We start from the raw sequence: 15,701 nt of genomic DNA, 5'->3' as shown, positions 1-15,701 counted from the left end.
AGCTAATTGAGACTTGTAGGTATTTGATCTACTCAGAATATTAAGAGACCTGCGTTATCAGAGAAGTCTCCCCTTAACACATCCAGATAGTTCTTGTCCTAGTACATTTGGTAAGAGTAAATATGCAAAACTTTAATATTCCTTGTTCACTGAAGAAATAGGGCTATAAATTTACATTGTGTAAGATTTTTACCTTCTATAGAAATGAGGCTAATGCATCTTTAAAAGTACCTTCTGCTATTGTATTATCTGAGAACTATTTAAATAATTCAAGCATTTTAGGTATTATGCTTTTGGAACAATGCCCATAAAACTCAATATGAAAGCCATCTTGACTGGGAGCTTAACCTTTCATTGAACTGAACTCTTTAGATATTGACATTCCTTCACAGGAAATGTCTAAAGAAGGCAGATCACTATTGACAACTTGATCCTTGTGTTTGGTAAATATTTTAATGTTTTCCTCCATAGCTATTGCTTCAGAAGTATATAAAGCTTCATAGTAATTTACAAATGTATCTAGAATTTGAGTCTTTAAAAACTAATTATCGAGGCGTGTGTAGCTGTAGATACATATGCTGGGCACACTCCTGCCATCTAGTGTTGGGCCTGTTGTTTTTCTTTGACAAAGTCGTTTGACTCACAAGATATTGTGACGCCTCCTTTTGTTGGTTATCTGCTTGGGCATTGACTCCACTGGTAGATTGATTTCTTTCTGTCATCTGGTTTGGACATGTTCCATGCTCCGAATCAACACTAATGGGTTACTCTTTTCCCCTCTTCACGGTTTCCTCTCCCTCTGTCTGTATTGTTTCTCCTTGCGTTACTACAACTATTTTTTTTTATCGATGTCTGCATTTCTTGTTCGGAGTGACTTTGTTCATCCTAGGCCTCACATGGGGCTATTTGGGGCCTCTCCTGCCTCATCTGTCTTTTCCACTCCTGGGCTGCGATGGGAATGGATGACCTTTAGGTACTATCCTTGATGTCATGCGAAGCACCTCCATCAGTTCTGCAACCTCTGCCTCTCGCCCGAGCACCACAAAATGCCTGCTGCTCTTTCTGCTCGAAGAAAAAACTCTGTGCCCATCGCCTCGAGATGTTGTGTAGGAACTGAGATTACACCCAAGGCCTCTTCGGCACAAGGACCTTAAGGGGGAACAACCTGTGCAGCCATCAGCCTCTGGCGAGATTTTCTTGCCCAATTTAAGCTCCAGCTCCGAAACGGAGATTGAGGAGATACTGCTGGCACAAGTGGTTGCAAGTATGGCTTCCCACCTCCTCAACATTGCTTGTATTAGGAGCAGCCATCTGCAAAGAGGAGTCCAGCTGCCCTGGACCCGCAGACTTGGCTTATGGGCTGCCACTGCCTTCAAGCCACGGTCGGCAGTGAACCTTCATGTCTGTACCGAAGAAACCATTAAAGTTGGTGCCACCTGGGCCGGCCGTTGGAGACAAAACTCATGGCATTGAGGCTGAAACTGGTCCCTTTCCCGAATACTTCAACTTCGGCTCTGAAGAACTCTGCACTGACGACAGTTGAACCAATCCTTCAGAAGCTCAAGGATGAGATTGTCACTCTGCCACAGCATCTTGTGATAGCTTCTCTCACGGGCTGGATCCTGTCCCACCTACTAGTGACTGTTCCATAAGGCGCCTAGCACCGGACGAGTTTCGAGGAAGCCCTCTGAGTTCCTAAGCCACAAAAAACACAGGAAGAAGTTAGACAAGGCACCAAGCCCAATTCTGGACATTCAGCCGCCACCACTGAAACCACTGTGTCCTCCATTCTTGCCTGACTCTCCACCAGACACCCCTCTCATATAGCTCTCCGGGCTCACCGCACTCATACAAGGGAACTCAGATAGAGAGGTGATATTCAAGATACATCCCTGGATGATGATGCCTGGGATTCATATGATGTGGACAGTCCAGGGAACTCTGACTGGATCCAGTCAGAGGCAAGGTTATCACTTCCAAGGTGCGTAAAAAGTGCAAAGCGTCCCCTTCTAACCCATCTACATCTGGGGGCAAAGACACCCTGACTCCTTGGTGGTAGATATTGCTAGCAAGCTGACAAACTCTCAGGGCACCCGTGACAACAGTGAACCATATAAGGAGAGTAAATGAAGCGATGCCGCAGGGTAAAGAGTGGCAGCTTAGTCAGCTAATTATTGGTGCATCGCCAGTTTAATTGGATTGCTATTCAGATATGGAGGAGTTCCTCCAGTATGTCCCAGATGAGTTAAAAAAAAAAAAAAAAAAGAGGGCATGAGATAGTAGCCGAGGGCAAACTTCTTCTAACACAGCCATTCTAGCAGCAAAGGTGGGTCCCTTAAGGGCGCTGGCACTGCCAATAAGCCCAGACACTCTCACGCCCCCAAGCCCCCACCCTCCTTCCTGATCACACACACACCACCTGTCAGGGGGCCGTCCACAAAAAATCTTCCCCAGGGACTGGACCATTTGAGCACAACGAAGTCTGATCGGCTTAAGATGGTCATATTCTGATGTGGCGTCGTGTAGTAAAGACTAAAAACTCTAATATCGAACCAATGGATGGACAGTGACTGAGACCTTTATAACCATTTCAGTAGTCACCTTTGTGTTTTCTTCCTTTCAGTGTCAGCTGATCAGTTTGGGTGAGATGCGGTCAGTCTCCCTTTCTACCCATCTTTCCTTGAACCCTCTACCTAGCCCCTCCCCCAACAAAAAACAGTCAACATTGATCCAAAGGCCAGCCATGCTCTTACCCTAGGTTCTCTATACCCAGTTTGCAGGTGGCATCAGGATGTTAATATCTGCCTTAAATAAAGATGTGCATTGGGCCATTTTTTTTTTTTTTAGACCAGACACAAGGGTAGTGCTTGTTCTACAGAACAGGTTTTGAAGCATTCCAGGCTATTGTTTCTTCACCCGAGCACGGATGGCTTACCGGAGGGACTGGGTGAATTTATTTTTAGGACTGGCGGGCCCCCAGCCTGCCTGTGATTATCAAAGTAAGCATAAATTTATCTTCCCTAAGGATCTCTCTAATGCGTTTAAGGGTTTCCAAGATAAGGATAAGAAAAAGTGATAGTCGTGTGAGGCATGCCCTTGCCTCCTTGACATGGACAATTTTTAAACACAGGAAGGCCTGGCCTTGCCCCTTCTATGTTCAAACATCTTTCAGGAGCAGCTGCCGGTTTCATCTTTTCCTGTCATTAACCCTTGGATTCCAGCGACTCCCATCTCCATGTGATACCCAGCACTGGAACTAAATTGAGAATAACAACATATTCTTCGTAAAAAGTGCGTGAGGTGATAAGTGTTAAGTATCTATAACTGTCTGTGTGAAGGGCATGTTGTGAGAGTGCCAGAGCGTACAAGGTCAGTATCTTACCTTGTATATGATAGTATTTCCAGGCAAAGTTAGATGAGTAACTGCAAATGCATGAAATCCTGACTATATGGCTACAGACTCTGACAGGCGATAACAGTTGCTGTCCATGTTTGCTACATTTAATCATGTGCCGGTACTTAAACAAATGCAGCAGTGCCTTGTTGCATGAAGTTTTTTTGCCTTTTTGGAATATTGGTGTGGTACGTGAGGATATGATGCTGTGAGGAAGTCTGTCCTTGGACAATAGAAATGGAGATATGTGATGAAATGGACAGGCTGATGGTTGTGACCAAAATTGGAGGTTTCACTAATTCACTGAAAAATTGCATTTGGGTACAAACAAATATTTTTGGGAACCACCCATGTTTTAGGGAGATTAAATAAATTTTCATGCTAAAATTGAATGCTATTTATAGGGGACAAAAGGCTGACTTTCAGTAAATTGGACATGACACGTGTATCCACTAACACTGGAAAGCTGACTTTTGGGAAGAAAATCTGTCAATTAAATATTAATGCCAATCTGATATTTTGTGACAATTTCTAAAACATTTTAACATGGTTGCACAGTTATTCAAAGTTATTCAAGCTGATTGTGAAATTATTTAGTCGAACACTTACAGACTGTAATGTGGTCTGACTGCTTTGGTGCTAAAATGTGCTTTCTTACTGTTTTTGAACTTCGTTCCATTGTTCATAACTATTGGAATATGAATGTGACCACAAAAAATACCTTTAAAGCTATGTGCAGAAGATTGATAGGCTGTGAGCTGGTCTGTCGGGTGTTTCGCAGTTTTAATATTAAAGGTACACCTGGATTTACGTTGAGTGTACATAGCGAGACATGATGTCCAGCTCTTAATCCTTGCTTTTTATCCCTATACTGATTTTATCATCTGGATGCTGTCTGAGTGGGTTTGAAGTTTGATCAGTTGTCCTTTGTGTGACTTAACTTCTCTTAATTCTATCTAATGAACAATCCAGCATGTCATCTTATGTTTGGTTATTGGTAATGTCTGCAATTGCTCCCCCTCTTCTTTTCATGCAGAGTTGGTTGTAGACCAGTGGTTCCCAACCTTTTGATTTCTGTGGACCCCCATTTTAACATTAATGGAACCCAGGGACCCCCACTGAATCATCATGGGAATCCGGGGACCCCCGCCTGAGTCATTACTGGAAGCTGGGGACCTAGTTTGTCAATATTTGTTAATATTTTTTAATTTTCTAGGCTCTCGCGGACCCCCTGAGAAGGCTTTGCGGACCCCCAGGGGTCGCTGGACCACAGGTTGGGAACCACTGTTGTAGAGGGAAAAGTGATTTGTTGTGCACTGATAGGCAGACAACCTGTTTTATTGCGTGCCTATTGAAAGCTTTGCCCTGACAGCCTTTCAGAAAGAAAAGCTCATTTTAGCCCCTTACACTGGAAACTGCAATTTGCTTCTCATTGGAAACCAAATCAGTGGCTTTTTTGTTCTTTAAAATGAATTATCCTTTTATAACTGTTCTAAGGTTTTATGGTGATGTGGTAGTCAGGGTAAACAGCGGCCTAAAATATCCCCATCATTAAGGTAGAAAAAGGCACTGTTAAACTCTGGAAGTTTGAGGGCAGTTTGCATGCATGAGAATGAAAGTGTGTAGTTTTTAAAAAGACAAGTCCTATACCACTGGAGGTTATTTAAGCAACCACTAGTCCCCGACCAGCTGCTTTGTTTCCAGCACCCTGTGGGTTAGGATCTTTGGGCTCCTGACGCAGCCTGTGTTCTTTGTAATGGTGCTAGAGCTGCCAGGTCGCTCTGTGGCACTGAAGCTGGTGAATCAGGGCAGCAGTGACAGGACACTATGGCTGCTTACCCATGTGCATTGATCGGAAATGGTAGAGCGTGCTAAAACGGGGTGGATGCTGATTTGTTCATGGTCCGAGATGGAGTGAGATTAGTGGTAAGCTGGTGACTTGGTTATAGCCATGTCGGACCTCTACCATTGGCTGGAACTTCATCTTCAGTGCACCCAACTCCTCAAAAAATGGTGCTGCACATGAGGAAAAGCCACATCGCAGAAACTGTCTCTAGGTAATTTCAGTCGCTTTTTTATTTTTTTGAAAGATTTGAGTGGGGCAAACGTCCTTGCAAAAAGGAAAATAACCATGTGCTGGCTTAGTATACAGCTTTCCAAAATTAACAAATCGACATATGGCTTGTTAAAATGAGCCACAGCTCAATAAATGCACTGAAGAGCACTGGGGGGGGGGTAGGGGACGCCAGATTAGCTGAAGATTTTATAACATGGGCTGAAATTATTAGACTGCTGCCCGATCCCCCGCACAGTAGGCCACGGTGAGCCCCCTCCCACTCTAGAAAGACTAGAGAATTGTAAAAGCAATAGATTAATATGAGCTATAATTTGGAAGGGCGCTGAGTGAAGTGGTTAGCTGCACTCCAAAAAGATGTGTGTGGGCACTTTTCCTCAGGGGAGATGGGAAGATGAGAGGATGGTTGGGTAGGTTTTTGTACTGTACCGCTAATATGGACAAATTGGTCATGTCATAGGGTGAGACTGGTAAAGTGTAGTAAGAACTCATATGATTAGACACTGTTGGCACAATTATGGCAAGAAGTAATGTGGAGAACTATAATCATCTAAAGTGGTGGGGAGGGGCATTCGTTTGGGTTAATGATATGTGCAGTAGTTTTGATAGTTTTGTTCGGCATTGATGGTGCCAATATTGAGCATAATGGATAGGCATTTTATCATTAATTCAATGTGGAAACTGTATAGCATAACTGTTTAAAAAAAAAAAGTAATGATAATAATTTAGAAACCGTACGTCTATCAAAAAAAAAATGAACCTCATTCAAAATTTGGTCAAATTCATATTTAGACATCGTAAAAATAGCATCTCTAACTGAGGAAGATCAGGAGGCGTTAGAAGAACCTTTTTTCTCATAAAGGGACAGAAAATGCAATAATAGCTTTACCAGTGGGGAGTCTGTGTGACCAGCCAGGATTCCACTTAAATTTAACAGAAAGCTTTTTTCCCTTATTGTGGAAGTCCTTTTGTACTTGTTATTGGGCATACTACAAGGCTTTTATTTCCATTAATTTGGGGCACAGCCTAAGATCATAACATTTCTCAAGAAAAATAAACTGTCTATTAACCCTGGTTCTTAAAGATCTACCTCAATAATTAACAGCAATTAAAAAATGTATTAAAAAGTGATGGCCATGCGACTGAGCCAGGAGTATTACCAAAGTAGTATTTTATTGATAGCAATGGCTTGTTCCTTGTAGAGTTGATGACCTTAAGGCAATCACCCTTTTATGTATTACTGATCTTTCTAGCTCCTCTGATACTGCTACTAGCTGTGGTTTGTCAGTGATCCTACTTAATGCAGAAAAAGATGTTGATAGTTACTTGGGCATACTAGTGGCATGCCAAGTTGAGGATTTGGTTTGATTCATTCAGATTCTTTACAGCTTCCCTGGAGCTGAGATGCAGTGTATGGGGAAAAGAGTATCAAGATAACATGAACACTTCTCTTTGCCATATGTGTAGAACCCTTCATACGAAAGCCTCCATACAACAACAATAAGATAAATCCAGTAGAGCATAATGGTTATTTAACCAGGTTATTTGTATTTCCTGGCCATAACGCTGTAATGGATTCGGCCATAGAATTGTCCGTTACAAAGATGGACAATGAGGTTAAACTCTTCAGTGAATTCCTCTGCTAAACTAAACAATAAATGAAAAAGATTCTGGTGAAAGAATACTATAAAATGCAAGATTATAGAAAATCAGAAATCATTACATATCTTGGTGTAAAGCTGAATGCTGATACATTTCTAATCACTGCATTATGTCCCGCTACACTACTCAGACTATAAGCTTAAACAACAATTCCATTGGTTCTAAGCATGGTTTGGGTCCGTGAACTCGATTTGAGAAATGCAACAAAATATTAATGCAATTTGTTAACATAGGACTAGCTCCACATTTTTCATTATTTCTTCAAGCTTCAGTGAGATTTTGATGTGGGGTCTGCCCTAATAGCTGGCCCTGAAAATGCCAAATGAAACATAGTTTGTACGGGTAAACAAAGAGGTACATGTGATGTGCTTGAATAACCTTATGTCGATTTGATTCTTTTTTTCCTTTTTTTAGTCGAGCGCGCAAACGCTTTGACCTGTTGTGAATATTGTGGGCTTTTAACCACGTCCATGTCAGGCCCATCACTTTCACTCGTTCGTGGGCTTGCCTTTAAAAAATCACTTGATTTTATTTGTAAATGGTTTACGTTTGTCTCGCCTTGCAGACTGCCCCCGTTACATGGATTATTGCATGATTGCCGATATACTTAAGTGTAGGTGAACTATTTATTTTGTCTCTCCCCTTGGTGCTGCATGGCTGCCATGGCGCTCACAGCATGAACAGGCACAACAGCGTAAACTCGATCGGTGGTATTGGAGCACTAGTCACATTGTTCACAGTTAACTTATGAAAGTAATTTCTTGTGGCTCCCCTAAAAACACTTGAAATTGGTGAATGTTTTACCTAAAACAGAAATCTTCAAAGTGAAAGCGCCTCTCCTGGCACAGCGGGAGAGCAGATGCTACAATATTCACTGCACTTGAGAAAACTCAACCCATAACGCTTTGCAGGGCATTACTTTTACAAACCATGTTTGCTCATATTTCAGCCTGTGGTGATCCTAGGACAATGGGACCACCTTCAAAACATTCACAACAACATGCACTCCGCCTACATCATCTTTTGTTCCCCACACGTGGTTAGTGGGGACCCTAGATAATAACCCCTCCCACCATTCAATGTCTGCTTAAGATCTCTCTTGGCTGGAACTTTTGTTTTACAGCTGGGAGTTGCTTGTGTCTTAAGGACCTTGTTGTGATATCATTGTTATAGGCCTGTTATCCTTGGATAAATGAAATGCACTATGTCTTCTAGGGGCTAAATATATGGTTACACTGCATTATTAGCATTTTTTGTGTTGTATGCCCTCTAGGGGCTAACCATAGTTACATGTCCATGTTTCTTACAAATGCTATTTTCATTGTGATGTCCTCTAGGGGCTGTTCGAAGCATTACAGTCGTATCAACATATTAAAATGTTCGATGGCATGTGTAGCTGCAGATACACATGCTGTGCACATCCCGCCATCTGGTGTTGGGCTCGGAGTGTTACAACTTGTTTTTCTTCGAAGAAGTCTTTTCGAGTCACGAGACCGAGGGACTCCTCCCCTTTCGACTCCATTGCGCATGGGCGTCGACTCCATCTTAGATTGTTTTCTCCCGCAGAGGGTGAGGTAGGAGTTGTATAAGCTAGTAATAGTGCCCATGCAATGGAGTGAATACGTATGTACATAATGTAGTTTAAAGTAATATATTTACAAATGTTCAAGATCAACTTCTAAACGGCTACAGCTCCCGGGGAGGCGGGTGGGCGCATGTGAATCTGCAGCGACTAATGCCACGAACAGATGTACACTGGGTAAGTGACATTTTCCGTTCAATGGCATGTGTAGCTGCAGATACACATGCTGTGCATAGACTAGTAAGCAGTTATCTCCCCAAAAGCGGTGGTTCAGCCTGTAGGAGTTGAAGTTGTTTTAAACAATGTTCGTAGTACTGCTTGGCCTACTGTGGCTTGTTGTGCCGTTAGCACATCTACACAGTAGTGTTTGGTAAATGTATGAGGCGTAGACCATGTAGCTGCCTTACATATTTCTGTCATTGGAATATTTCCTAGAAAGGCCATGGTAGCACCTTTCTTTCTAGTTGAGTGTGCCTTTGGTGTAATAGGCAATTCTCTTTTTGCTTTAAGATAACCGGTTTGAATGCACTTCACTATCCATCTAGCAATGCCTTGTTTAGAAATTGGATTTCCTGTATGAGGTTTTTGGAAAGCAATAAATAATTGTTTTGTTTTCCGAATTAGTTTTGTTCTGTCAATGTAGTACATTAGCGCTCTTTTGATGTCTAATGTGTGTAGTGCTCTTTCAGCTACAGAGTCTGGCTGTGGGAAGAACACTGGTAATTCTACTGTTTGATTTAAGTGGAACAGTGATATGACTTTTGGTTAAAAAAAAATTGATTTGTCCGTAGAACTACTTTATGCTTGTGTATTTGAATAAATGGTTCTTGTATGGTAAATGCTTGAATCTCACTTACTCTTCTTAAAGATGTGATGGCAATTAAAAATGCAACTTTCCATGTTAAGTATTGCATTTCACAAGAGTGCATGGGCTCAAAAGGTGGACCCATGAGTCGTGTTAAGACAATGTTGAGGTTCCATGAAGGAACTGGTGGTGTTCTTGGTGGTATAATTCTCTTTAGGCCTTCCATAAAAGCTTTTATGACTGGTATCCTAAATAGAGAAGTTGAGTGCGTAATCTGCAGGTAAGCTGAAATTGCTGTAAGATGTATCTTAATGGAAGAAAAAGCCAACTTTGACTTTTGCAAATGTAGTAAGTATCCTACGATGTCTTTGGCAGATGCGTGTAAGGGTTGAATTTGATTATTATGGCAGTAATAAACAAATCTTTTCCACTTATTTGCATAGCAATGTCTAGTGGTAGGTTTTCTAGCTTGTTTTATGACCTCCATACATTCCTGTGTAAGGTCTAAGTGTCCGAACTCTAGGACTTCAGGAGCCAGATTGCTAGATTCAGCGATGCTGGATTTGGGTGTCTGATCTGTTTGTGTTCCGTTAACAGATCTGGTATGTTTGGTAGTTTGACATGAGGCACTACTGAGAGGTCTAGTAGTGTTGTGTACCAAGGTTGTCTTGCCCATGTTGGCGCTATTAGTATGAGTTTGAGTTTGTTTTGACTCAACTTGTTTACTAGATATGGAAGGAGAGGGGGAAAAGCGTAAGCAAATATCCCTGACCAGCTCATCCATAACGCATTGCCCTGAGACTGATCTTGTGGGTACCTGGATGCGAAGTTTGGCATTTTGCGTTTTCCTTTGTTGCAAATAGATCTATTTGTGGTGTTCCCCAACTCTGGAAGTAAGTATTCAGTATTTGGGTGTGAATCTCCCATTCGTGGATTTGTTGGTGATCCCGAGAGAGATTGTCTGCTAACTGATTCTGAATTCCTGGAATAAATTGTGCTATTAGACGAATGTGGTTGTGAATCGCCCAATGCCATATTCTCTGTGCCAGGAGACACAACTGTGTTGAGTGTGTCCCTCCCTGTTTGTTTAGGTAATACATAGTTGTCATGTTGTCTGTTTTGACCAAAATGTGTTTGTGGCTTATTATGGGTTGAAATGCTTTCAGCGCTAGAAATACTGCCAATAGTTCTAAGTGATTTATGTGAAACTGTTTTTGGTGATTGTCCTTGGATGCTGTATTGATTGAGGTGTGCTCCCCACCCTATCATGGAGGCATCTGTCGTTATTACATATTGTGGCACTCGGTCTTGGAAAGGCCGCCCTTGGTTTAAATTTATACTGTTCCACCATTGAAGCGAGGTATATGTTTGGCGGTCCATCAACACCAGATCTAGAAGTTGACCCTGTGCCTGTGACCACTGTGATGCTAGGCACTGTTGTAAGGGCCGCATGTGTAACCTTGCGTTTGGGACAATGGCTATGCATGAGGACATCATGCCTAGGAGTTTTAACACCATTTTGACTTGTATTCTTTGATTTGGATACATGGCCTGTATTACATTGTGAAATGCCTGAACCCTTTGTGGGCTTGGAGTGGCAATCCCTTTTGCTGTGTTGATTGTCGCCCCTAAGTATTGCTGTGTTTGACATGGCAGAAGGTGCGACTTTGTGTAGTTGATTGAGAAACCTAGTTTGTGGAGGGTTTCTATGACATACTTTGTGTGTTGTGAACACTTCTTTAGCGTGTTGGTTTTGATTAACCAATCGTCTAGGTACGGGAACACATGTATTTGCTGCCTTCTGCTATGTGCAGCTACGACTGCCAGGCACTTTGTAAAAACTCTTGGCGCAGTTGTTATTCCGAATGGCAACACCTTGAATTGGTAATGTAATCCCTTGGAATACAAACCTTAAGTACTTTCTGTGTGAAGGATGTATCGGTATATGGAAATATGCATCCTTTAAGTCCAGTGTTGTCATGTAGTCTTGTTGTTTGAGCAGTGGGATTACGTCTTGTAATGTCACCATGTGAAAGTGATCCGATTTGATGTAGGTATTTAATGTTCTGAGATCTAATATAGGTCTCAGACTCTTGTCTTTTTTGGGTAAGAGAAAGTACAGAGAGTAAACTCCTGTTCCTTTCTGGTGTTTTGGTACGAATTCTATTGCTTCTTTTAGTAGCAATGCTTGAACTTCTAGTCCTAGAAGATCTATATGTTGTTTTGACATATTGTGTGTTTTCGGTGGGACGTTTGGAGGGAATTTGAGAAATTCTATGCAATAACCATGCTGGATAATTGCCAGTACCCAAGTGTCTGTTGTTATCTCTTCCCAATGTTTGTAAAATTGGCTTAGTCTCCCCCCCCCCACAGGTGTTATGTGTTGGGGATGTGTGGCTTGTTTTTAAAGCCCTTGCACACACATCCCAGCAGTGAAAGGGTTAAATATTCTAACTTCTAAATGTAATATGTTAGGGAGATGCTGTAATCCCACTTATAACTCCAAATTTAGAATATGTACTGTACCTTTGTCGAAGCCTAGATTCAGAATTTTACCTTACCATATCCAAATCCTTACTCTGTTCTTTCCTCCTTTCCGTAACCTTGACCCTTACACCCATAGCTTCAGACTGTTCTTTACCCCCTTCAGTAACACTTGGCCCTTATCCATAGCTTCACACCATTTTCTGATTACTTGTCATAGGAGTGGGGCCAAAGATGAGTCTAGCAGCAACACAGACTTTTGGAGGAGCTAATCTTATTGATTTATTTTATTTTTTTGGGAGGTTTAGTGGCTTCGGTTTGGGAGTTCCTGTTTGTTCTTGATAATAGCAGGACTTAATCAGTTTTGAAAGCCCAGTAGGTTGGTTCCTTCTGAAATATCTATATTGTCACTAAGGATGGTAGCAAGGTAAACAAGCGTTGGCAAAGGCAGTAGGTCTGGAGTTGCCTGCAAGCATTTTGGCTTTCTCTGCTTAATTTGCCTTGGTTTTTTAAAATCTTTGTTGGGGAAGCAGCAGGTCCCTTACCAATCTTAAAAAAATAAAAAAAAATAAGGTAAAAGCAATAACTTATTGGGGTCTCGAAAAAAGTCTTATAGTAGTCCTGGACACTGAAGGAGCTAGTTTGTGTGTGGATATGCTTCTTGGGTAAAGGCATAATGTCATTATTCACAGTAAAGTTAACCAGTGGCTGAAGTGAGTTGCCCCATGCTGTAGTGGGCAGCTGAAAGGTGTCAATGACTCCATAATTGAGCAGTGGATTAAGAGGGCTGGGTTAAAGCCCCTAGAAGTAATTGCATTTTACATATAATTTTAGTAAAATCAAAAGGTTTTTGCTAACACCAGGCATAAATTATGGAGTATTCAGTAGAAGATGAAAAAGGAAGAATGGTTCTCTTTCATGCTAAATCGGATTGATTATTTTAAAGCCAGCTGTGGCCACTATCAATCACACCTATCAACACTAGGGCTATCTTCCTCGTGTGCTGCTTCCCCACTGAAATGTCACCTCATGCATCTCCCAGACCCTTGCTCTCCCTGTGTTGCTCTCTCCAATAAACAATCAATTGCAAAGAAAATCATAATTCCTATGTGCACTGGGCCAGTCAGCTCTTATGTGCTAGTGGAAATCCCAGGCCTGCATTTGGAAAGCCCAATATAAAAGGGCTTTTTAGCCCACCTATTACTTAACATAAATTGGCTTCAACATTACTCTTATTTTCTTCCTTTTCACTTGGGGATGTTGGGATCTCCTGAGTGGGTATACCTTACCGTGGCAATCCTTTAGGGGAGACCGAAGAAACTGGAGTCTGAAAACGTTGTCCAGGTGCTTGTCAAGAAGAGGAAGGGCAGGGGTCATGGAAAACCCACCTCAGAAATTCCCATGGTCCGAGAGCAAGCTGATCCTGTTGGTTATGTCCCTGAACATACAAGGGAGGACATTGCTGCCCTGTGACACCTCCCTGAACTAGCCTAATGGCAAGCTGAAAGAGGCTCCTCCTATGCAGAGTTCTTGTGCAGAAGGAGTTTACAGTGGCAGGCCAAGGCTGAGGCATATGGTTGCCTCATCTAATTGCAGAATTGTCTTCTGTGTATTCGGCATAAGGCCCCTGATCCTGGGTCAACCCCTGTGTTAGTGGTCCAGTACTGCCAGGTTTTTCTTCTGAAGTTGGCTCATTACATCCCCCAGGCAGGACATCTAAGACATGGCAAAACCTTTGACCAACTGATCACTCACTTTTATTGGCCCTGGTCGATTATGCAATCCTATGCATGCTGCAAATTCTGTGTATCATGCCAGGCCAATGGGATGTCATGGTTAAAGCCGACGGCATCTAACTCCCCTCCTCACTTCACTTCTCTGTATATCGATTGAAAGTGTGGGCATTGACATTGTGGAGCCTCTGGACCCTAAGACTGTTTAGGCAACAGGTTTACCCTGGTCTTGGTGTACCATGCAACCTGGTACTGTGACTTCTGAGGTAAGTGATTGCACCCATGGTGGCCAGGGGAATGGTGAGGATATTTTCCTGTGCGGTTTTCACAAATAGAGGTTGTTTCTGAAATGGGCACCAATTTAATGTTTGCTTACATTAAGTCCATGTGGGCTGAGTGTAGGATAACCTACAAGTTCTTCACTCCTAGATTAATGGGCTTGTTGAAAGAGTCAAGACCCTGAAAGGCATGATTATGGGCCTACCAGAATCCATAAGGCTTAAGTGGGACATCTTGCTTCCATGCGTGCTATTTACCTATAGTCCCTTGGAGTGTGTGTTTGGCCTTCATCATTTCCATGTGCATTTTCTTCCCTGTAGCATGGACCAAGTACTGATTGCTGAATAAATCATTGTTCTTCCTTATTGCTTGCATTTGGATGATGGTACTTTTATTTATCTATTTATTTTTGCTTGCAAGACCACTTGAAAACCGTCAACGTTGAAGCTTGAATCTTCCTGGTAATTCCAAGAGCATAATACAAACAGCTAACATTGACTGAACTTTGTGTCATATGAGCCATTTCTGAAACATACATTTCAGCCGCCTGACACGTTCTGATGATGATGGTGTAAACCTACTGCCTTCATTTAGGACTGTTGCCAGACAGTATGTGACCATTCCTAAGGGATCTAATATACAAGGAAGATATTTCACGGCTATAGCTTGGTGTGTACCACACCACCTTCCCAGTTTCAGTGACTACTGCTTTAAGAGTACCTCGATCCAAACCTGAGACTACTTGATTCTGAGCCCATCTCCACAAACATGTTTACTCATGTCTTGAGTCTATCAGCATATCAAAAAATTATTGGAGTTTAGCTTCCTTGTCTACAAATTTTGCCTGAGCTCTACACCACCCATTCTCTGATTGTATTTCAAGTTGTAAAAATATAGGCCGTAGCCATTGCGCTGGACAAACTCTTTTGTTCCTTCTTTGTTGCTTCTCTCTATGTAATTTGCCATGGTTGTCACTTTGAATATTCTAACGTTTGTACACCTTCTGTGTGTTCTATTAATTCATTTCGTAGCTGTGTTGAACACTCATTCCTACCCTAAAATAAAGTTCCTCTCTTTCAGGTTCAACAAGCTCTTCTCTCTGTGAGCACTGGGTGAGCAGGCTTCCAGGTAGCAAACAGCCTAGTATTACCTCTGCAGCTTCCTCACGGCGCACCTCTTTGGCCTCGCTGTCAGAATCAGTGGAACTGGCAGGCGAGAGGAGTGAAGATGATGGTATGTATGTGTAACACAAGGTTGTCTTGTTTTAAAGCGATTTATGGTATGCTTTATATAGACATTATGAGGAATTATGGACCTCAATTCCTTTTCACAAATTGTATTTTTATTTGGTACATGAGCAGGGCTTGCAAAATCTAGTCGCCCTCTCACTATGGCGAGTGATATTTTATCAGGCTGATCTATTTTTAGGACCTACTAGCCCCTTCTGGCAAGTTGACAAAGAACAGGTGTTCTGTTCAGTTAAAAAGTGGAGGAGCAATAAAGATGCCTTTTAATCTTGTTCTTGCCAGGTTTGGTCTGTGTTCAGAGACCTGGTCAAATTTCAGTTTGTCTTACAATGAATTTTCCTTCTCATTGCAGAGTTCCAGGATTTTGTCAGGTTTTTCCTAACTCACATTTAAATAGCGAAGTCAACTGTACAAACATTTCCCAAATATATTTCATTAGTT

General features: G+C 42.0%; 1 protein-coding gene across 1 annotated transcript in view; it reads left to right on the top strand.

Moving 5' to 3' along the window:
• The window catches only part of USP31 (ubiquitin specific peptidase 31), a 175,872-nt gene that overhangs the window by 136,160 nt on the left and 24,011 nt on the right, over window positions 1-15,701 (top strand). The window contains exon 15 of the mRNA XM_069209665.1: window positions 15,094-15,246. Coding sequence (XP_069065766.1) covers window positions 15,094-15,246 — 153 coding nt within the window. The remainder of the gene's footprint in view (window positions 1-15,093; window positions 15,247-15,701) is intronic.

Source organism: Pleurodeles waltl, chromosome 10, assembly GCF_031143425.1.
Source record: "Pleurodeles waltl isolate 20211129_DDA chromosome 10, aPleWal1.hap1.20221129, whole genome shotgun sequence".
Lineage (NCBI taxonomy): Eukaryota > Metazoa > Chordata > Amphibia > Caudata > Salamandridae > Pleurodeles > Pleurodeles waltl.
Note: the sequence above shows the minus strand (reverse complement) of the source record. Positions and strands in the feature narration are given on the sequence as shown.